The sequence below is a fragment of the Garra rufa genome, chromosome 3 (assembly GCF_049309525.1).
Source record: "Garra rufa chromosome 3, GarRuf1.0, whole genome shotgun sequence".
Lineage (NCBI taxonomy): Eukaryota > Metazoa > Chordata > Actinopteri > Cypriniformes > Cyprinidae > Garra > Garra rufa.
In genome coordinates this window covers 253488-275394 of record NC_133363.1, presented here as the reverse complement: position 1 = coordinate 275394, position 21907 = coordinate 253488, and the positions used below count along the sequence as shown (strand labels likewise).

General features: G+C 37.5%; 8 protein-coding genes across 9 annotated transcripts in view; all 8 read left to right on the top strand.

Moving 5' to 3' along the window:
• Positions 1-6181, top strand: part of LOC141330785 (uncharacterized) — a 48903-nt gene extending 42722 nt beyond the window's left edge. The window contains exon 3 of the mRNA XM_073835548.1: positions 5786-6181. Coding sequence (XP_073691649.1) covers positions 5786-6181 — 396 coding nt within the window. The remainder of the gene's footprint in view (positions 1-5785) is intronic.
• LOC141332539 (histone H2B 1/2-like) lies at positions 1792-2206 on the top strand. The gene has a single exon (XM_073837665.1). The coding sequence runs from the start codon at positions 1793-1795 to the stop codon at positions 2165-2167; it is 375 nt and encodes a 124-aa protein (XP_073693766.1). The 5' UTR covers position 1792; the 3' UTR covers positions 2168-2206.
• A 774-nt stretch (positions 6182-6955) lies between the features above and the next one.
• On the top strand, positions 6956-7366 carry LOC141332409 (histone H3-like). Its single transcript, XM_073837548.1, has one exon. It carries the CDS (start codon positions 6956-6958, stop codon positions 7364-7366), a length of 411 nt encoding a protein of 136 aa, XP_073693649.1.
• Positions 7367-8188: 822 nt separating this feature from the next.
• On the top strand, positions 8189-8641 carry LOC141331031 (histone H4). The gene has a single exon (XM_073835864.1). It carries the CDS (start codon positions 8189-8191, stop codon positions 8498-8500), a length of 312 nt encoding a protein of 103 aa, XP_073691965.1. The 3' UTR covers positions 8501-8641.
• Positions 8642-9389: 748 nt separating this feature from the next.
• LOC141332134 (histone H2B-like) lies at positions 9390-10006 on the top strand. Its single transcript, XM_073837231.1, has one exon. The coding sequence runs from the start codon at positions 9396-9398 to the stop codon at positions 9768-9770; it is 375 nt and encodes a 124-aa protein (XP_073693332.1). The 5' UTR covers positions 9390-9395; the 3' UTR covers positions 9771-10006.
• Positions 10007-11272: 1266 nt separating this feature from the next.
• On the top strand, positions 11273-16461 carry LOC141331857 (caspase activity and apoptosis inhibitor 1-like). Of its 2 annotated transcripts, none has more exons than XM_073836894.1 (6): positions 11273-11399; positions 12489-12668; positions 13736-13820; positions 13953-14001; positions 14076-14140; positions 14997-16461. In XM_073836894.1, exons 1-6 carry the CDS (start codon positions 11295-11297, stop codon positions 15383-15385), a joined length of 873 nt encoding a protein of 290 aa, XP_073692995.1. In that variant the 5' UTR covers positions 11273-11294; the 3' UTR covers positions 15386-16461. The 2 variants fall into 2 exon arrangements, with proteins under 2 accessions (XP_073692995.1, XP_073692994.1); XM_073836893.1 differs by having other exon boundaries at positions 14991-16461.
• Positions 16462-17897: 1436 nt separating this feature from the next.
• Positions 17898-18518, top strand: LOC141331938 (histone H1-like). Its single transcript, XM_073836984.1, has one exon. It carries the CDS (start codon positions 17898-17900, stop codon positions 18516-18518), a length of 621 nt encoding a protein of 206 aa, XP_073693085.1.
• A 491-nt stretch (positions 18519-19009) lies between these two features.
• Positions 19010-19396, top strand: LOC141332351 (histone H2A-like). Its single transcript, XM_073837489.1, has one exon. The coding sequence runs from the start codon at positions 19010-19012 to the stop codon at positions 19394-19396; it is 387 nt and encodes a 128-aa protein (XP_073693590.1).
• The last annotated feature ends 2511 nt before the right edge of the window (positions 19397-21907 follow it).

The window sequence follows — 21907 nt, the reverse complement described above, 5'->3', positions numbered from 1 at the left end:
TTGTGTTTTGAAAATGAGGGCACAGAGGTTTGAAGGGGCCCAGAAAACTCAGTGGAGGGGTGTAGCATGGGTCAAGGAAGAACACAGTACGTTCTGACCAGAGGCGGCTCTGGACCCTTTTTAGATTGTCATCAACGTTTTTTGTTTGTTCAATTTGCAAACTGAATAATAAATAAAATAAAATGAGCTGATCTTTTGCAGAGCTGAAGTCACTGTGTGTTACTCAGGTTTGCTAATGCCACAAAGTCACTAAAAAAAAAAAAAAAGCACAATTTTTGAGTAGCATGTTTTTATTTTTATTATATATTATTTTTTTTTTCATTCATGTTCAGAGTACAGTTAGTACAATAAACAGACTCCTCAAGTATTTTTGTTCTATGTAAGTGTTTAATCAATTTTGGTTTGTTCTCGGTAGCGGCTTTTAGCAGTGCTATTAGTGTTAAGTGTTTTCATGTTGAATCAGCGAGTCTTTTGGTACCCTGGTGGATTTCTGAGATGGATGATCAAATAATAGTCACAGTTAACATTAAAAGATTTATCTCAGATGCTGACCAATGTTCCGATTAGTAATTTCAAGGACCAAACTGTCATATTGACTAGACCTGCTGTTCTCAATACAAATTGCAATACTGTGTGATCAGTTTGAAGTTTGAAGATTACATTGTAATTTTGTAACCCTTTTAAACATCTGCTGTTTATGAAAATAGTACTGAAGCAAAAAGGTTCAAATTATTCCTGTTCGTGGTTTAGGAAGCCTTGTACGGCTTCAGAGATTAAATGCCTTTATTAAAAAAAAAAAAAGAAAGCCGCAAATCCAAGGACCTTTTACAGAGTCTCCCACCCTATCACATACAGTGCCAAAGTGTTAAGAATGTGGAATTTTATTTAGTTTTTTTTTTATATTTTTTATTTAAATTTTCTAAAACCAGGATTTAAAGTAGTGCATTAAGACTGTCTATTTTCTTTCTTTTTCTTGAACGAAGGACAATACCCCAGTCAGTGTTTAAGGTATTGTCTGTGTGTGTGTGTGTGTGTGTGTGTGTGTGTGTGTGTGTGTGTGTGTGTGTGTGTGTGTGTGTGTGTGTGTGTGTGTGTGTGTGTGTGTGTATTACGCAATGCCTCGGTTTCACAGACAGGTTTTAGACTAAGTCAGCATTAAGCCATTTGAGTGATTTTTATAGAACGTGCTTATAACAATAAATAAAAAAAAAATCATGCTTCTTGAGACAAAACATAAGGCAAGGCACTGATATATTTTTAGACCAGTCAGTGCAAGCTCCTTTCAGCTGAAACAGCTCAAATTTACATTTTACATTTTTGTTACATGTTTTCCACAAACGGTCTTTTAAAAAACCTGTAAACAGCGTTGCAAGAGTTCCATGAATCAATAATTGTATATTGGGTCATTTTCCTCCTAAATGTCTTTGATGTGTCTATAATGGATTTAAATTGCAAGTTGGCTAGAATCACTCATTTTTTTCACTTATTAATCACTTATATTACAATATAAACAGAGCGGGAAGTGAACAAAGGAAACTAATTCGGGTGGGGTGTTGTTCAAACAAAGAGTAGAGGTGGAGCTATAATTCAACCGCATATGACTGGCTCTCCTTCCAGTTCCTCCATCGCGTTGGTCTGTCCAATTAGATGCGAGTTTTTCAGTTTGGCCAATGAAAAGACGTAATCAGATGGTCCCATGTCCTTTGAAAATTAGCATAAGTTACTGAATAAATACCTCTGTCTCGCACATTCAAATCATCGTTTCGTGAGTGTTTGACCACGTAGCAGCATCATGCCTGAACCAGCGAAGTCCGCTCCTAAGAAAGGTTCCAAGAAGGCCGTCACTAAGACCACTGGAAAGGGAGGAAAGAAGCGCAGAAAGACCAGGAAGGAAAGTTATGCCATCTACGTTTACAAAGTCCTGAAGCAGGTCCATCCTGACACCGGTATCTCTTCCAAGGCGATGGGAATCATGAACTCTTTCGTCAATGACATCTTCGAGCGCATCGGTGGAGAAGCGTCTCGTCTGGCTCACTACAACAAGCGCTCCACCATCACTTCACGAGAGATCCAGACCGCTGTGCGTCTGCTGCTGCCCGGTGAACTGGCCAAACACGCCGTGTCTGAGGGCACCAAGGCCGTCACTAAGTACACCAGCTCCAAGTAAACTTCCACTCAAACTCACAGAGACCCAAAGGCTCTTTTAAGAGCCACCCATCTTTTCATTAAAAGAGCACTTTTAATTTGCTTAAAATCAGCGTTTTATCTTATTAAAACCCAAATGCCCTGTTGGCTTGCCACTAGTATATCCTGATTTGACTCTTCTGATTTATGAGACTGCATTCACTTGGCTAAACAAAGAAAAACAACTTAATTTGGGTTGTTGAGCAACCACTGGATGATCATTTTAAAAGTGATTGTGAATTGTATTAGTAAAATAATTAGCCCTTTTTCATTTTAATTGTCTGATGCATACGCTACACAAACCCCTTCCAATGCACAACATGGGTCTAACATGACCAGTTTTCGTTTCTTATTTCATGAGTGGTTAGGTGCTTTTTTTTTTTATTTATTGGTTTGTCTCTGTATTTAATATTTCTTGATCTATGAATTCCATTGTCCAAGAATATTATGAATATCTTGTATTCAATTAAAACAAATTAGTATTTAAAATTGGCCTAGGTTTTGTTACTACATCAAGTTTAGACACATGGGTCAAAAATGACTAATCAATGCAAGTCTGATAAAACAAGAATGAATACAACATTTTGTTTAAAATATTTATTTCAGCAGTTTTTTAACACTTTGGCCCAATTTGCCACTTTCTCACACATAACATACACATGATTATAACAACCGATAACACTATAATCGAACTGTAGTGAACTGTAGTAAATGTGACGGAATAAAATAAAATTGGCAAAATAAAATCAGACGGCTACAGCGCCATCTCAGTGCTTACATGCCTCACAAATGACAACCACACATGCTCCTTGCAAACAGACCTTGCTTAAAAATTGCTTAAATACAACGTTGATGATAAACAATTAACAGAGCGTTTCATAAAGGAGTACATATACCTTCAGTAATTTACTGTGTTCTTTAACGTTAGTTCATAATGCATTTAACCAACAATTACACGTACAGTTTAATGCTACACGCAAGAGCACAGCGGCAAAGCCTGCTGCTAAGAAAACGCCAAAGAAGGCCAAGAAACCCGCCGCCACAGCCGCTAAGAAGGCGACGAAGAGCCCTAGGAAGGTGACAAAGTGCCCCAAGAAGGCAAAGAAGCCACCAGCTCCTAAGAAAGCAGCCAAGAGCCCCAAAAAGGCCAAGGCTGCCAAATCCAAGTCGGCAAAGCCTAAAGCTGCCAAGCATAAAAAGGCTCCTCCTAAGAAGAAATAAAGTCCAGTGTTTGTTCTTCAACAGCTCTTTTAAGAGCCACCCACTAAATCAAAGGAAAGAGTGATATCGCTTCCGATATGCCTAATAGCAATAATCAAACTCTCGTAGTGACTGAGAATAGAAGAGCTGCTTGTTTTTGAATCTGAATGCCATAGCTTTGATTTTAAATCTGTGCAACTGTCTTTTTTATAACCGTCCCCCAGGCGCTTTAAAATGGTGGTTCACAAACTTATTTTTTTTTATTTTTTTCACCATGCTTTGGTGTAACTGTTGCATTTAAACAATTGTTTTCATAAAAAAAATAAAATAAAATAAAATAAATAAAATATCTTACACTTTACTCAATTTGTAAATGTGCAGTGTCTAAAATTTTTGACAATTATGTAAGTAGCGTGTGTGTGTGTTCCTTGCTTGTGAAAAACAATGTGTAAAGAACTATTAGTCTGAACAGAGTTCAGTCTGAACCACTGATCTATATTATGACTCTATATAAATTCTCTATTATAGATCAGTGGTCTGAACTCAATCCCTTCATACAAACCAGTGTTGCCAACTTTCACAAGCTAAATAAGAAACTGCAGCTTCAAAAACAAGCCCAATATTATTATATCATTTATTATCATCAATAATATTTATTATGAATTGTTTAGTATTAATAAATGAGCCCACAGCATAGTAAGCTGAAACCACTCAGAGTTTCAAGACCAAAAACAGAAGTTATTTTACAAAAATCATCAAATTGCTACAAAGTGGGAGGGCACACAATATCCTCTGATCACCTGCGAGCATTAAAGTTACGAAGATGGAAAATGAGAATAAAACAAGACAAGAGCATTAAGGGGGAGCTTTAATATAACCATATATGTATACAACAATAATCTTGGCTTTAACAGTGTCAACAATATAGTGGGGAAAAAAAGTTAGTTTTCCTAACAATTTTATATATATATATATATATATATATATATATATATATATATAAAAAAGCGCAAGCCGCGACCCGTGATTTTTTTTTTTAACACAATTTCTCAATAAAAGAAGCTCAAAATCACATGAAATACACAGGCTTGGCAACTGTGACACAAACCATTCTATGCTCATAATAATTTTAGCTCCACCCATTTTTGACATAATTCAACAGAAATGACAGCATTTTGGTGTCTTTAATAGTGATGCAGAAAATAGTAGAATCATACTTTTTATTAATATTAATATTTGTGGCATTTAATAGTTAGTAAATGTACGGTCAAGATTAACACCTTAAAGGAGTAGTTCACTTTCAGAACAACAATTTACAGATAATTTACTCACCCCCTTGTCATCCAAGATGTTTGTGTCTTTTTTTCTTCAGTCGTTAAAGAAATTATGTTTTTTGAGATAAACATTTCTGGAAATTTCTCCATATAATGGACTTAAATGGTGCCCCGATTTTTGAATCTTCAAAATGCCGTTTAAATGCAGTTTAAATGCAGGTTCAAATGGCTGTAAACGATCCCAGCCGACGAAGAAGGGTCTTGTCTACCAAAACGTTTGGTCATTTTCTTAGAAAAATATATTTTTTATCTTTATTTTTATATTTTTAAGTCCATTATATGGAGAAATTTCCAGAAATGTTTATCTCAAAAAACATAATTTCTTGACGACTGAAGAAAAAAAGACATAAATATCTTGGATGACAAGTGGGTGAGTAAATTATCTGTAAATTGTTGTTCTGAAAGTGGACTACTCCTTTAACACATAAAACTAAAATGTGATGTTGATTTAAGATTTGAAATGTTGAAAAACAAAATGATAATTTGAAAAATTATTGTTTTTCAACCTTTTATTTAATTTTAATCCAGAAGTACAGTGTTTATTGTATTTTGTTGATGCTATATGTGGTCTACTTATATTATACAAGGCGCAGTTATCTTGCACATAGTTTTCATTGTTTTGGGGTTGAAACTTGTGACAGGGTTTAGTTATTTACTTAATTTATCAATAACTTCACAATATATATATATATATTACAGGGTTGAGAATAAGAACCCTCTAAAAACAACAACAACAAAACATTGTAATCATGAACATTTTGATCTTGAATACTTGAATACTAATAAAAGAAAAGAAAAGAAAAGAAAAGAAAAGAAAAGAAAAGAAAAGAAAAGAAAAGAAAAGAAAAGAAAAGAAAAGAAAAGAAAAGAAAAGAAAAGAAAAGTGTGTAACTGATCTCTCCAGAAAAGGGGCGGGGGACAGACTTTGGCAGTGGTTGGAGGGAAGTTCAGTGATTGGTTTAAAATCTTACAAGCCTCTAAACCAATGGGCGACTGGCACGCTCTTTTAAAACAGTGCCCCTGAACTAATCGGTTTATCATTTCTGTTTTGCAAACATAGAAATTAGAAACTAACCATGAGCGGTAGAGGCAAAACCGGCGGCAAGGTGAGGGCCAAGGCTAAGACTCGTTCATCCAGGGCAGGGCTGCAGTTCCCCGTCGGTCGTGTTCACAGGCTTCTCCGTAAAGGGAACTACGCCGAGCGCGTTGGTGCCGGTGCTCCCGTCTATCTGGCGGCTGTGCTCGAGTATCTTACCGCTGAGATCCTGGAGTTGGCTGGAAACGCCGCGAGGGACAACAAGAAGACCCGTATCATTCCCCGTCACCTGCAGCTGGCGGTGCGCAATGATGAGGAGCTCAACAAACTCCTGGGCGGAGTGACCATCGCTCAGGGCGGCGTGCTGCCCAACATCCAGGCTGTGCTTCTGCCCAAGAAGACCGAAAAACCCGCTAAGACTAAATAAACGGATTAAAGTCCGTTTCTGAAATCCAAAGGCTCTTTTAAGAGCCACCCATTTTATCCAATAGAGAGTTATTTTCTTATTTTGTTAGTAGTTGCATGCAATAAATATAATCAATATCAAGAAATATAATCAATTTTTTGCAAATAAATCTGGCTAGGTTATGAATGCGCAATTCAGAATGAGCTTTATTCGCCAAGTGTGCGCAAGAGCACAATGAATGGTGTTGTGGTTGCCAGGTTCATAGAATAGGAATAGAAGGAAAAAAGTAGTAGGCCTATATGTCAAGATGAGTAGGTCTGTGTACAAACGAGTGAGTTAATTTATTGTGTATATACGTGTAAAACAAAAATGCATTTACATAATTGCTGAAATTGCTTCATGGGGCATAAACACCACAGAGTACTGAATTATGCTTTATGAGTTACAAGAAGTTGGGCCTACCACGTTACATTTATAATGCAAATAAATCACTCTCCGTGTCCTAATGTAGTGATTTTATACAGATGCTAAAGTAATTGTCATGGCACCCGAATAACGAAGAATTCAGAATGTAGCAAACAGAACGAAACATTTTGAGCGGGAAACCAAAAAGTTCCCAGTTTGAAAGGAGGATATGCGCAGTCATTGGCTTGCAGTCATGCGCAGGCGTTACACATCAACCAATCACATTTGTGGGCACATGAGCTCGGGCCGCACAAAGCTTTAAATAAAGGAGGGCAACGTAAGCTAGTACTTTTTGCGCGTCTAGAACGGAGAAAGAGGTATATCGCGGCAATGGCAAGAACCAAGCAGACCGCTCGTAAATCAACCGGTGGCAAAGCCCCGAGGAAGCAGCTCGCTACCAAAGCCGCCCGCAAGAGCGCCCCAGCCACCGGCGGCGTCAAGAAGCCCCATCGTTACAGGCCCGGGACCGTGGCTCTCCGAGAGATCCGCCGTTATCAGAAGTCCACTGAGCTGCTGATTCGCAAACTGCCTTTCCAGCGTCTGGTCCGAGAAATCGCTCAGGATTTCAAGACTGATCTGCGCTTCCAGAGTTCCGCTGTCATGGCTCTGCAGGAGTCCAGTGAGGCTTATTTGGTCGGTCTGTTTGAGGACACCAACCTGTGCGCCATCCACGCCAAGAGAGTCACCATCATGCCCAAGGACATCCAGCTGGCCCGCCGTATCCGCGGAGAACGCGCTTAAACCCGCAGCCGCTGTATCAGCCACATTAAACCCCAAAGGCTCTTTTAAGAGCCACCAAAATTACAACAAAAGAGTTTTCCTTGTTAAGATGAATATAAATCATAGCAAGTAATGTTACGCTTACTCGTTTCATCAATTCTGTCTCTTTCATCTGCTAGTTATGAATCCCCAATTCCCATTATTACAAAGGAGATTATACACACAGCAAAAACATGATAGACCATGGGTGTGCCAGTCTTGATCATTTAATTCGGTTTCGCCATGACACCTTCTGTAGACAGATAATACTGAAATTACCTTACTACTTCTAATGTACGTGTCCATAATACAGCTGAATGGATTTACATGAGAGGTTAATAATACAGGTATGTACAGTACAGTGTCATGTTTAAAGTGCGTCATAACTGTCTTTTGAAATGTTTAATGTGAAACATAACTGTTTCGTTATACTTTCATTTAGGTGGAATTGAGAACCACTAATGTAAAGTTTGATATATGCAGCTCTCCATTTACTTTGGTGCGAGTTCCTGTAGCTCAAATGCGTAAATGTAAATATTATGCAGATATGTTATGAATTGTATTTGTCAAATTAATCTTATAAAACGTGGATTTTAATAGGAAACATACGAAAAAACAGCTTTAGATCAGGATTAGGGTTAAACCGCATTGCTTCCTGTTCTAACTACCAGGGGAGGGGGAGTGTGCGCCGTATGACGCGGACTGGTTTCAGTTAGGTCCTGTAAGTAAATGTAAAAGGCCTGCATAATAGACTTTGTGCACATTCGTCAAAGTTGATCGACCGAGGTGAGAAGTGTTTTAAAAATGTCTGGAAGAGGCAAAGGCGGTAAAGGACTCGGGAAAGGAGGCGCCAAACGTCACCGTAAAGTTCTCCGTGATAATATCCAGGGAATCACCAAACCCGCTATTCGTCGTCTCGCTCGTCGCGGCGGAGTCAAGCGTATCTCCGGTCTGATCTACGAGGAGACTCGCGGTGTGTTGAAGGTGTTCCTGGAGAACGTTATCCGTGATGCAGTCACCTACACCGAACACGCCAAGAGAAAGACTGTCACCGCTATGGACGTTGTGTACGCGCTGAAACGACAGGGACGCACCTTGTACGGTTTCGGAGGTTAAATGTCTTGAACCAGAAAGAAAAAATAACTATAAACCCAAAGGCTCTTTTAAGAGCCACCCACACTGTCACATAAAGAGCCAGTGATGAAAGTAATGATTTATGTGTTAAGATTCAGGCTTGATAAGACAAAGTTGTGTGTGTGTGTGTGTGTGTTTATATACATGTGTTAAGAGGTCCAACTGGTTTAACGTTGGTGTGTTTGTATGTTATCTTAAGAATATATCGCAAGCGTTTACTTATCGTGGAGCCAAGATCTGGTTTTCAAAATTAGAGCTTTTTATTATATATTGGCTTGGAGAGGCGCACATAACGAGAGCTCCATTCTATGTCTTGTATGACATTTTAATTTATTTCGTATAGTGTATTCTATTAATTGAAGGGATTTCTAAAACAAAGAGAAAACGCAATCAGCTGCAAATGGTCTTTAAGTTAAAGCAGAAAACTGCAGAACAGCGAATGAAACTAAAACGTGTTTAGTTGTTATTTCTTTCCTTTTTACCAATTTTTCCCGTTGGATCTGTAAGGATTTTTGCAATTTACACGACCCTGCATGATATTTGAGACCCGCTTGTTTTCTTGCAAATAATGGTTAATAACAGTTTTCGCAAAAACAGCGCGAAATCCAAACAAAGCGCTTAGTCATAAGAGCCGGTGTCGTTCAAACATGGAGCGGTGGGTGGGTCTATAATTTAACCGCATATGATTGGCTCTCCTTCCAGTTTTGATGCGTTGATCTGTCCAATTAAATGCCAGTTTTTCAGTTTGGCCAATGAAAAGACGTAATCAGATGGTCCCATGTCCTTTGAAAATTAGCATAGGTTACTGAATAAATACCTCTGTCTCGATCATGCTAATCATCGTTTCGTGAGTTTTTGATCACGTACTAGCAGCATCATGCCTGAACCAGCGAAGTCCGCTCCTAAGAAAGGCTCCAAGAAGGCTGTCACTAAGACCGCCGGGAAAGGAGGAAAGAAGCGCAGAAAGTCCAGGAAGGAGAGTTACGCCATCTACGTCTACAAAGTCCTGAAGCAGGTCCATCCTGACACCGGTATCTCTTCCAAGGCGATGGGAATCATGAACTCTTTCGTCAATGACATCTTCGAGCGCATCGGTGGAGAAGCGTCTCGTCTGGCTCACTACAACAAGCGCTCCACCATCACTTCACGAGAGATCCAGACCGCTGTGCGTCTGCTGCTGCCCGGTGAACTGGCCAAACACGCCGTGTCTGAGGGCACCAAGGCCGTCACCAAGTACACCAGCTCCAAGTAGATCTCTGCTCACACTCCCACAAACCCAAAGGCTCTTTTAAGAGCCACCCATCTTTTCGTTAGAAGAGTTTAGATTTTTCTTTCAACTTTCTTTAACGCAACACCGAAACCTGAGTGTTATGTTGTCGCTTTGTTTTCTTCAACGCAGACAAAGGAAAGGCAATTATAAGTTATTAGCCGTTTAAGTTAAAATGCTTTTAAGGCAAACAATGTAACTACATATCACAGCACTTAACGTGTATCCTTTGTTTACTGTATTCGTTCTCTATTAAAAAAAAAAAAAAATGCCACTTTTGTTTCTCCAAATGACGAATTCTGTCAAACCGCGTCGTTTCGGGAGGTTTTTTTTTTTTTTTTTTTTTTTTTTTTTTTGAGTACGGAATCTGAGCAACAAAATGGCAATGCTTCGTGTACAAAATACAAATCTGGAATGGAAAGCTCAACACAATAGAACCATATTAGATTCCAAGAAAGAGAATCAAGTATAAAATAAGAAACAAAGATTAAACAAATAATAATATAGAAAATATAGCTACAACAAATTATATAATAGAAACTAATTGAACCGTTTTACTGCCTTTGGATTTTTCATTTTACTAAGAGCATCTGAAAAGTATTTTAGATGATTTTTAAAAACAAACAGGGGAGGAGATTTAAAGTAGTGACACTTGTGTATAAAGTATTTTGCTAATAACATAATATTAATCAAATCATACAAAACAGATAACTCTTTGGTTATTCCGTATATTACATCTTGTACGGTTAGAGTATCATCCAGTCCTGCCAAGCTTTCCAAAAAGACTAGACATACTACATGTAAAAAAAAAAAAAAAAAAAAAAAAAAAAATATATATATATATATATATATATATATATATTCTGTATCTTCAAGGTATATTTATATTTTGAAAATTAAAATATTTTTGAACATTTCTAATATTTATTAGAGGGGTATATATCATTTAATATTTAAAACTGCATTTGTTTTACCTTGGGGAGAATAGGAAATTCTAGATAGGCTGTTCTGAAATATTTAACATTATTTTTATCAAATATGTGATCTAAACTATTTCTTAATACTTGACAAGGGTAGCTTGACTGGATGATATACTGTCTTAAATATTTGTTAGTACAGAGTTTATTCTCTATTTCGATGGGAGGACAGCAGTAATTTTGGAATAGGAAAGGTAACATCTCGTTAACATTTTTATACCTGAAGGTATTGCATTAATATCAGTAAAGGATTGCTTTGGATGACAGGAAAATCCGTGTTTTAAAGTGAATAAATTATAGACTAATATATTACCATTCTCATCCATAGATCCAATACTGACCAAATATTTATATTAATCCATTCCTCAAAAAAATAAGGATTTGTTTCTATGTAGAATATATTTGTTATTCCAGATCGGAGTATTGTGAGGATTTCCAACATAATAAGACTTTCGTCGTTTCGGGTTTTCTGATTGGACCGCTGATGTTTGACGTCATTGGCGTGCGACGGCGCTTCGGCAGCAATGGAAAGATGCAGGAGGGAAAGAAAAGAGAAAAAGAAAAGAAACGGGGACACTCTGATCGAGAGCACAATGATGGAGAGATGAAGAGAAGGAATACTGAATCCAGCACAGAGGTGAGAGAGAAGGAGAGACGGGTTTATGAGCAAACACTAACTATGAGCGACTATAATGATAGCGATTCCTGCTCCAGCAAACATCAGCAATGAAAACTGACTAAAAGGGAAACGAAGCGTATGTTTGACCTTTGAGAATTTGTAGAGAATTATGAAGAATAATTATTAGTTCCTCAGTGAAACACCTCAAACAACAATAAAAAGAAAACAAAATAACACATTGAGCCACACTTTTACACTGGGCCTTAACCCTTGAGCAAAATTATGGACATTTTTGTCCCTTTCAGTTTTGTTTTTGTTGTTATAAGTGTGCCTGTGTTAATGCCAACTGCATACATTTTGTCTCAGGTGTTTACTTTTTATTGAAATTGTAATATTTCACCCTCATTTTCTTAAAAAAAAAAAAAAAAAAAATACTCACACTCAGTGACTTAAGGATATGTTCACATTGAAACCCATTAAAACTGGCATTTGACTAGAAAATGATGCAATATTTGCTAATAGGTGTTCATTCTATCAGCAAGGCTTCACATTTTACATGTTTACTTTTTTGTTGTTAATCTAACACTACACAAAAAATATAAATGCCTCAAAATTAATGTTGTTCTTCACTGACACACCCAAGAATCTAAATTCTAAAATAATAATAATAATAATAATAATATAATAATAATAATACATTCTGCTTAGAATTTAGTATATGGAAATTACTACTATTTTTCATTTTTTCATTAAAAAAAAAACTGTGGCATTATGTAAACAAACCAGCATTTAAAGGGTTACAATTCTGAAAAATAATGATTGTTTGGTATCTATGGGTAAAACAGATACTGGTTAAAATAATCAACATCAGTGAAAGTGAAAATAACTATTAATAAATCATTTTTTTTTTTTTCTGACAGTTTTTGGACATGGACATTTTTGTCCATTTTGAACTTATGAACTTGAACTTAACTATTTTTTTTTTTTTTTTTTGACACACAAGGGTTAAATCCTAGTATGATAACGACTTCATACAGTGTTATTTAAGTTGGTGCTTGTCAGGCTGTAATGTTGTCCTGTGTGAGTAATGTCTGCTAAATATGACAGGAGCCAGAACATCCGCAGGTTCCTCAGGAGCCCAGTGATCAGGAGGAGGGCGGACTGGACCTGAACAAGATCTTCAAACCCATCAGCTCCTACATGCAGGACCGCAAGGAGATGCTGGAGCAGTGTTTCCATGTGCTGGGAGACCAGAAACTCACAAAGATGCTTCCGGATGAACTTAAGGTACCTTTATTGGGCTGGCATTCATAATTATACCACTGACATCAGATGAGCCTGGATGTGATTATATTATCGGCTCACATTAGAGACAGATCCATGATACAGCTGTCAGGTCTGCGTTTAATGCATTAATAATGAACAACCAACGAAAACACTAGTCATGGAAACACAACTATGATCAGTTAGATGTCAGTTTATGGAGTCAGCCTCTGTGTTGTTCTCTTAAAAATTAGTTTAAACTGACAATTAAACTTTTTTAATTATTTGTTTATCTGATTTGTATTTGTTTATCTCAGTTGAATTATTAATCAGTTATATTTCCCTTCACTTACACTTATTTTCCAGTTTATCTTTACAAAATAACTGTCTTCTGAGTAACAAATGCAGTATACAAACAGTACAAATACAGATTTACACAATTAAGTTCAACAAATGTTGCACTTTCTTTTTTTTTCCCTTAGGCAGATGTTAATTTTAAAGAAATTATTGGTCTCATGGTCAAAAAATATTAATTTAATAATCCAAAAAAAACAAAACAAAACAAAAACATGTATCTATACAAGGTGTTTTATATAGTACACAAACCTTTTTTTTTTTTTTCATTTTAAAGGTAATTTAAACCTCAAGCTTATCATTCTTTTTTTTTTTTTTTTTTTTTTTTTTTTAACAATGGGATTAAATTATGGACCAAACTTAATAATAATAAAAAAAAAATAGTTGTTTAACTTGATTATTTAAAAAGAAAATGTGCTTGAAATTTCTGTTACTAAATAGTTTTTTGTGTCATACTTGCATGGATGCTATATAAAACTACAATATAGGAACAACCATAGATTTTCTTTGGCAAAAAAAAATAAAAAAAATTGTCTTTGTGTGGATAAAAAAAGCCAAAACATTGATACAAATCTTAAACATGCATCTCTTTCTCAAATTAAATAACTTAAAAAGTGACAGTGGAGACGTTTGTTGAAAAGATTCCTGTTGAAAACGTCTTGTTTTTCTCCTGGTCACATGTGTTAGATGGAGTGTTTTGATTGGCTGTTGTAATAAAGGCCTGTTGTTTCCTGCAGGACTGTTCGTTTAGTGAGATTCAGAAACTGTGCTGGGATCAGCTGCAGCAGCTCTCTGAGATTCATCTGATGGAGATTTTGGAGGGTAAATCTCAAATTCAACTTTAGTCTGTGTCTGAGCAAACAAATACAAAACTGCTCATTGTCTTTTCATCATTGGTCTGGTATCATTGTATTATGTGTGATTAAGGGTTTATTATTGTGTTTGTTTGTAAAGGTAAAGAGTTATCATTTGGACCTGAAGAGAAGACTATTCTTGACAGCCAGTAAGTCAAAACTCTCTCAATCTTTTATTAAACAAAGAATAAACTTTTGATAAAGTGTTGATGAATGTCTACAGGCAGGACAGTATTGTGGACTCCACTTCATCTCTGAGAGAAAATCCTGAAACTGAAGAAAAGCAAGGTAAGTAACTCATTATAGATGTAGAGTATTATTTCTGAGTGTTTTAAGGCGAGACGCTGCAGGTGAATGGTGTAAAAAAATAAAAATAAACTAATAGTTATCACCTTAAATACCTAGTTAATTGATTACATTGATAATTGCAAACATGTTTTGTATTACAAGTTTTCTAAAATGTTAGATTTAAGTATGCAAATTACGCATTATTTAATTAAATATACATTAAATTGCATACAATTATAGTACAAAAATCTGAACACTGGATGAAGTCAGTTTCAATTTTTTTTTTTTTTTTTTTTTTTGACATATTAGAGTCAAATGTTTTACCCATTTTGGAAATCTAATTTTTGTATCTCTATAGCTCAGAAAATACATAAAACAGACAGAAAACAATGTATTTTCAAATGTTTTGGGGGGAAATAAAATGTTGTATATATTCAAGCAAATTATATATGAAAAAATCCCTCTGTAAAAGCGTTCAGGATATAGACAGGAATAAAAATGTAAAGTTCAGTGTGTGTAAGAGCTGCTGAAGTAGAGATTTATGGCTCAGTGTTGGAGGAAAAAATAAAAATAAAAAAATATATATATATTGAAAAACAGCCTTTAAAAATCTGTATTGTAGTTTAAATCTATTGACACAAATAGATAAAGTGCTATAAAAGAAACACTCAACAGTGTTGTTTGGATGTTTTCTTTCCACTAGTCTGAAAAAAAAAAATACTTTATGAAAAACCAAAAAGCCCAAAATCTCAAACTTGTCAGGTGCATGAAAAACAGCGTTTCTGCCTGCAGAGTCTCCTCTTAATGAGAGTAAATCAGGTTTGGATGTAAATGTGTTTCTGTGTGTGAGGCTCAGGTTCTGGAGAAGACAGTGACGTTCTCAGCATCAACGCAGAAATTGACGACAGTGACATCGAGGGTCATAAAGTGGTCAAAGCTGAAGAATCGACGCTCGAAGAAGAAGCTCTGCCTCCCATCGCCGCCGTTCAGCCGTCCGAACCCAAAGTGGAGCTTCAGCAGGACATCGACAGAAGCGTGAGTGAAATCCTGGCTCTGACGTCTGACTCTGAACACAAAGATCTGAAGGAGGCGTCTCTGGATAAACCATCCGCTCAAGAGAAAGCTCCTGCGGCTCCAGCGAAGCAGCCTTCGACTCAACAGCTGGAGTTACTGGAGCTGGAGATGAGAGCCAGAGCCATCAAAGCGCTCATGAAAGCCAGTGAGATCAAGAAACACACAAACTGATGAACCTGGAGATTTGGGCTCAACGTGTGATAAAGACTGTCTATGGACAATTTGGCTCAAAACTCCCGAATCACTTGAAAAATGTTCCTCTGTTTGTCCACACTTTCAGTTCCTAATATTTCAGCAAATGGTTGCTGTGTATCCAGAAATTTAAGGCTAGGGTTAGGTTATTTAATGGTCCGTTTTTGCATTGTTTATGGGTTAGGGTTAGAAGTGAAGGAGAATCTACACATTTTTCAAATATAATGTATAACTACCATTTTTGTTTCCTAAATGTTAATAATGTAATGTTAACATATCTGTATAACGACTTTCACATGAGCAATGCTATAGTCCAAACAGTTCAACATCCAGCATTAAAAACATTAGAAATTCCAAAACATAGTACAGACTGCATTGAACTGAAGACAGCTGCCGTGTTAGTATGATAATTTGAAGATATGTAGGTTTGACTTTACTTTTAGTGACCTTGTATATTCTCTATCAGGTTTGATTAGAAAACGTGATTGTAAAAACAGCCATCCATTCATCTTGAATATTCTGTATTATTCTGTGATTAAAAATAATAATAATAATCTGATTTGCTGACCCTGGTGAAAAAAACAGCTAAAACCAGCCTAGGTTGGTTGGCTGGTTTTAGCTGGTCATAGCTGGAAGGCAGGCTGGTTTTAGAGGGGTTTTGGCCACTTTTCCAGCCTGGTCAGCCTGGGAATCCACCAGCTAAAACCAGCTTAAACCAGCTAAGACCAGCCAACCAGCCGAGGCTGGTATTAGCTGTTTTTTTCAGCAGGGGAGGTCACTGATGTTTGTTTTCTAATTTTACAACTTGTAAGATTATAGCAGTAAATTGCATTGCAGTGTTTTAATTCACACATGAATATTGACTACCTATTACAAATGTTTCTTTCTGTATTCATAAGGATTCATTTGTAAGTCTGTGAAGTTGTTCATATGTAAATAATTTACGTTTTAGAGTTATGTCAGTATTGTACGTTTCAGTCTCTATGCAAACGCCCAGGTAAATGTACATTTGGTCCACGCTTCATGTAAAAAAAATAAATGCTTAATACTTAAGAGATCACTCTGATATATACTGTCAATTGTATTTTATTCTCAGTGAAACATTTTATATTTATTTTTTTCTCTGCAGAGTTCATGGATTATCGTATGAATGCTGTCTTCTGATAAAATAATCTAAATGGCCTTTTTCCAATGACAGTGGAAATGCTCAACAGTGCCCCCCAAAAAAACTTCAACAAATCATGTGATAATATTTAGTGTGATTATAGTTTAATTTTACTGATTTAACTGCTCAACTAAGTAACTGTGGGAAGAAATAGATCTCTGTCCTCAAATGTCACATCCAGGACAACATTTTAAATCTTCAACTACTTTCAGTTATAATATAGTTCAGTCATGGTACATGGCCCTGTTCAGCCATTTTCAGGGGCATGTAGAGGATGTGTTAGCGAAGAGAGAAAACTGTTACAAATATTGTTTATAACGCTGCTGGTAGGTCTAAGTTAAAATAATTGTAAGTTAAGAGTTACAGTATTGTATTGACTTCAAGCAAAACAATATACAGCTAAACTAAACCAAATTATGTCTCATTGTCATTAAATAGAGACTTTATTAAAACAATAATAAAGCAGAGATGCCAGGCTGACCATCTGAATTGGTCTCTGTACAGACTTCAATCTTTATACAGTTTTATCACTCACTGTCCAATGTGTTATTCCACGTATTTTCCACAATTATTTGTTAGCTTTCTTGTCTTTAACTGCAGAATTCAATCTGCTATTCTGTCTCTATAAGATAGACATTACATTTAGCCTTCTCTAGGTGCATATACATCACATATGAGTGCTCAGGGTTTTAAACACGTTATTCATTATTGCATCTCCTGTGCTTGTGTTTGTAGCTTGACAGAATAACATTGTAATATTCAATTCTAGCATAGTGTTTCAAATACAGTAGGTTGCAAGACCCAAAATGGGACTGTTACCTCTGTCTTAAGTTTTTGTTTTGTTTTGGTTATTAGTTTATTAGTTTTATCGTAAGCCTATATTTTGTTTCTAACAACAGCACCCTTAGTACTCGCCATTATATATTTTATACAGTTTAGAAATAAAATCACGTTTCAAATGTTTGTTAAACACACAGAGGACGAGGTTAAATGTTTTATTGGCTTTGACAAAGCCTGATACTCGCCTTGGATTTGATCTGAAGGTGGCAGAATCAACATTTCTCTGTCGTGTATTTCACTTTCCAAACGCCCAAAGCCTCTATTTGGTATTGACCTTGTTTTTACTGCATCAAACTATTTTACCATTTCAGTTTTGGCCAAAATGTAAGTGAAGAAAACACAAGCGTGAGTGGCTGGTGGAGGCACAGAGACAGCGAGCGGGGGAGGTTGAGTCTATACGGTTCTCATGTACTATTGAAGAGCGCAGCGCCGATCGTTCTATAGTCATTGCGTAGTGTTTGAAAGACTGCAGATCCGCTCAGAGAAATGGCAGAAACCGCCCCAGCACCGGCCAAGTCGCCCAAGAAGAAGTCTGCTGCGAAGGCCAAGAAAGCAGGTCCAGGCGTCAGCGACCTCATCGTCAAAGCCGTGTCCGCATCCAAGGAGAGGAGCGGTGTGTCCCTCGCCGCCTTGAAGAAAGCTCTCGCTGCCGGCGGCTACGATGTGGAGAAGAACAACTCCCGCGTCAAGATCGCCATCAAGAGCCTGGTGACTAAAGGCACCCTGGTGCAGGTCAAAGGGACCGGTGCCTCCGGCTCCTTCAAGCTCAACAAGAATCTAAGCGAGACCAAGAAGAAACCCGCCAAGAAAGCTGCTCCTAAAGCCAAGAAGCCCGCGGCCAAGAAACCCGCTGCTGCCAAGAAGCCCAAGAGCGCAGCGGCAAAGAAGCCCGCCGCTAAGAAATCGCCCAAGAAGGCCAAGAAACCCGCCGCTGCTGCCGCTAAGAAGGCGACGAAGAGCCCTAAGAAGGCCAAGAAGCCAGCAGCGCCCAAGAAAGCAGCAAAGAGCCCCAAAAAGGCGAAGGCAGCCAAACCCAAGGTGGCCAAGCCCAAAACCACCAAGCCTAAAGCCGCCAAGCCTAAAAAGGCAGCTCCCAAGAAGAAATAAAAATCTACTATTTTTTACTCCCCAACGGCTCTTTTCAGAGCCACCCACAAACTTCAAAAACAAGAGCAAACTCGGTTGATCTGCGGTTTTAATTTTTGTTTTAAAACCGCAGTGCATCTGAGTGTATCTCAAGCAATGTTTTACGTGGTGACTGAATTCAGAAAAGCCACGTAGTTATTCACATACATTCATATTAACAGATTTAATAGAACATTGATCTTAATTTAACGTTGGAATTTACATTTACTCCGTCACAATTTCTTTATTTTTTTTATCAAGTGTTGTTTCTTAAAAGTCTAAAATGTTGCACAATCCGATCGCCAGCTGTGGGGGTGTGGCTTTGCCGATCGCGGTGTTGGAGGGAAGATCAGTGATTGGTTTAAAAACTTACAAAGCTCTAAACCAATGGGCGACTGGCACACTCTTTTAAAAGAGTAAAGCTGCCGTCATAGGTTTATCATTTCTGCTTTACAAACGTAGAACAACCAACCATGAGCGGCAGAGGCAAAACCGGTGGCAAAGTGAGAGCCAAGGCTAAGACTCGTTCCTCCAGGGCAGGGCTGCAGTTCCCCGTCGGTCGTGTTCACAGGCTTCTCCGTAAAGGGAACTACGCCGAGCGCGTTGGTGCCGGTGCTCCCGTCTATCTGGCGGCTGTGCTCGAGTATCTTACCGCTGAGATCCTGGAGTTGGCTGGAAACGCCGCGAGGGACAACAAGAAGACCCGTATTATTCCCCGTCACCTGCAGCTGGCGGTGCGCAATGATGAGGAGCTCAACAAACTTCTGGGCGGAGTGACCATCGCTCAGGGTGGCGTGCTGCCCAACATCCAGGCTGTGCTTCTGCCCAAGAAGACCGAAAAACCCGCCAAGACTAAATAAACGGATTCAAGTCTGTTTTCTGAACTTCAAAGGCTCTTTTAAGAGCCACCCATTTTATCCGACAGAGAGCGATTTTCTTTTTTGTTGTCAGTAGCATAAAGTAAATGTTTGAAAGAAATTTAAACGATATCAGTTAAAATTTAAGTGGATTGTAACAAAATTATCATAATAGCCACGATGTGTGGCTAGAGGTTATGAATGGGTAATTTAGAGAGCTTTATTCGCCATATGTGCACATGAAAACATGTTTTTTTTTTTGTGGTTTTCATAAATTCTGGGTACATAAATAGAATAGGAATAGAAAAGGGTTTAAGTCAAGATCAGTAGGTTTGTGTACAAATGTGAGTTTATGTACTGCATGTATAAGTGCAAATAAAAAAAAAAAAGAATTTACGTTGTTGGTATCGAGTATTGCCTCGTGTGGCATTAACACCACAGAGTACTGAATTATGGGTTACAACATTTTACAACATTACATTTATGATATAAATAAATGTTAGTGTCCAGATTAAGTGGTTTTATATAGTCGGTAACGTAATTTTAATGACACCCAATTAACGAATAATTCAGAATTTAGCAAACAGAACAAGTGATTTTGAGCGGGTAACTCAAACAGTTCTTCTTCTTCTTCTTCTTCTTTGAATGTTTTATGGTAGTTGGCAAACCAGATAGATGGTGCATTTACCGCCACCAACTGGACAGGAGTGTGGAGCGCTGATTGGGAGTTAGCGAGAAAAAGGGGAGGAAAAAAAAACTTCAGTATTCGCCTTATTCACCTCGAACGTTCCATCGAGCCTGAGGGGTACACTAACCACTTCCGGGAGTTCTCACAACGCGATTCCGTTGTCAACAAGCAATGGCAACATGCACCTAGCCCTGTCTGGCTTTGATAATTTGAAACAAGATAATATTTGAGTAGATATCAATGAAGCTTATGTGATATTAAATCAACTACAGATAACATGTTAATTTGATAAAATCAACATGTTATTTTCAATTAGACCGGGAATGGTGCATTGTTGATATAAATTCATAATGAACATTTAGCAAGTTGGTTTAACTGTGGCACTGCTCTGCGAACTGAACAATTTGTCCACTTAGCATTATGACACCTGTATGTTGTACGGTGCCTCATTTTTCCGCACCGAGGGAAAATGCCTAGCCCTCACAAATAGGCGTGCTGGGCTCCTAACTGTCGATTAAATACATGTTAAGTGTTAAACAAAATTTAACACAGTACACAGATTCAACAACTCCATATCACAGCTAAACTTAAATCAAATCCAACTTTATTTATATAGCACTTTTCATACAAAAGTAGCACAAAGTGCTTTACAAGATAAAAGAAATATTAAGTATATTAAAATCTTAACACACCCAAGTATTATCTGATTATAATAATAATACATTTTATTTTTAAAGCGCTTTCAGGACACCCAAGGTCGCTAATAATCATACTCTCCATGTCGTTACAAGCAGAAACAGGTAACTTAAATTAGCGTCCATTCATGCCTTCAATGTCTTGGATAAAACCTTCGATCCAGTTACTGTAACGTTATCCCTTAATTAATACTGCCCGGGGGATGTAGCAGTCGGTACTGGCCCACTGCTCCACATTTTGTATCGTTAATTCGGGCAGCCTGGAAAGATTGGTGGTCCACACTGAAGTTTCCATTGCAGCTGAATCTCTGAAGATTGGATGCGCGTCAGTCAAACTTCCGGGTTTGTGTACCCCTCAACGGCGTTCGAGTTTTCAAAATGGCCGCCAGGTGAATAAGGCGAATAAATCTATATTCTGTGGAACAAGCCGGTTTCTCTGAGGAAAGACATTAATACATTACAGACCCTAGAGTCTTTCTGTGCGTTTTTTTTAATATATTTGTTACTGTCATTTCCTTAATTCCTGCATTGCTTAGTGATTCTGAAAAGTCCTTTATTTCCCTATTGTACTTCGTACACTGAATCAGTACATGTTCAACTGTTTCTGGTGATCCACACTGTGCACAGATACCAGATTCTCTTTTACCTATGGTGTATAATGTGTAATTAAGGGATGTGTGCCCTATTCGAAGTCTAGTAATGATAGAGTCCTTTCTACTTCCATAGATATTTCTCTCAAAATCCACTTCATTTTGAATATTATATAAATGTCTCCCTTTTCCCTCGTTATCCCAGCTCTTTTGCCATATTCTGTTTAAAGCTGATTTAATTATTCCCTTAATTTCCATTTTACTTAAAGGAATATTGATATCTATCTCAGCGCGCTTTAGAAACTTATTGGCTAAATGGTCCACTTCTTCATTGCCTTCTACCCCCACATGTGCTGGAACCCATAAGAAGGAAATGCTCACTCCAATTCTATATAATCTGTAGAGATGTTGTAAGATTTCACAAATCAGATCTTGCCTAGATGCCGATTTTCCGCTGATTAAACTCATCAGAGCTGAGTATGAATCAGAGCAAACTACCACACGCACTGGATGAACTTCTTCTACCCACTCTAGAGCCGTT

Bases quoted from the DNA above. Each gene is read 5' to 3' on its own strand.
- LOC141331938 (XM_073836984.1), top strand. From the start codon at position 17,898: ATGGCAGAAACCGCCCCAGCACCGGCCAAGTCGCCCAAGAAGAAGTCT.
- LOC141331857 (XM_073836893.1), top strand. From the start codon at position 11,295: ATGCAGGAGGGAAAGAAAAGAGAAAAAGAAAAGAAACGGGGACACTCT. The intron at 12,669-13,735 runs GTACCTTTATTG...TGTTTCCTGCAG, and splicing joins TGCTTCCGGATGAACTTAAG to GACTGTTCGTTTAGTGAGAT. The intron at 14,141-14,990 runs GTAAGTAACTCA...TCTGTGTGTGAG, and splicing joins TGAAACTGAAGAAAAGCAAG to GCTCAGGTTCTGGAGAAGAC.
- LOC141331031 (XM_073835864.1), top strand. From the start codon at position 8,189: ATGTCTGGAAGAGGCAAAGGCGGTAAAGGACTCGGGAAAGGAGGCGCC.
- LOC141332539 (XM_073837665.1), top strand. From the start codon at position 1,793: ATGCCTGAACCAGCGAAGTCCGCTCCTAAGAAAGGTTCCAAGAAGGCC.
- LOC141332351 (XM_073837489.1), top strand. From the start codon at position 19,010: ATGAGCGGCAGAGGCAAAACCGGTGGCAAAGTGAGAGCCAAGGCTAAG.
- LOC141332134 (XM_073837231.1), top strand. From the start codon at position 9,396: ATGCCTGAACCAGCGAAGTCCGCTCCTAAGAAAGGCTCCAAGAAGGCT.
- LOC141332409 (XM_073837548.1), top strand. From the start codon at position 6,956: ATGGCAAGAACCAAGCAGACCGCTCGTAAATCAACCGGTGGCAAAGCC.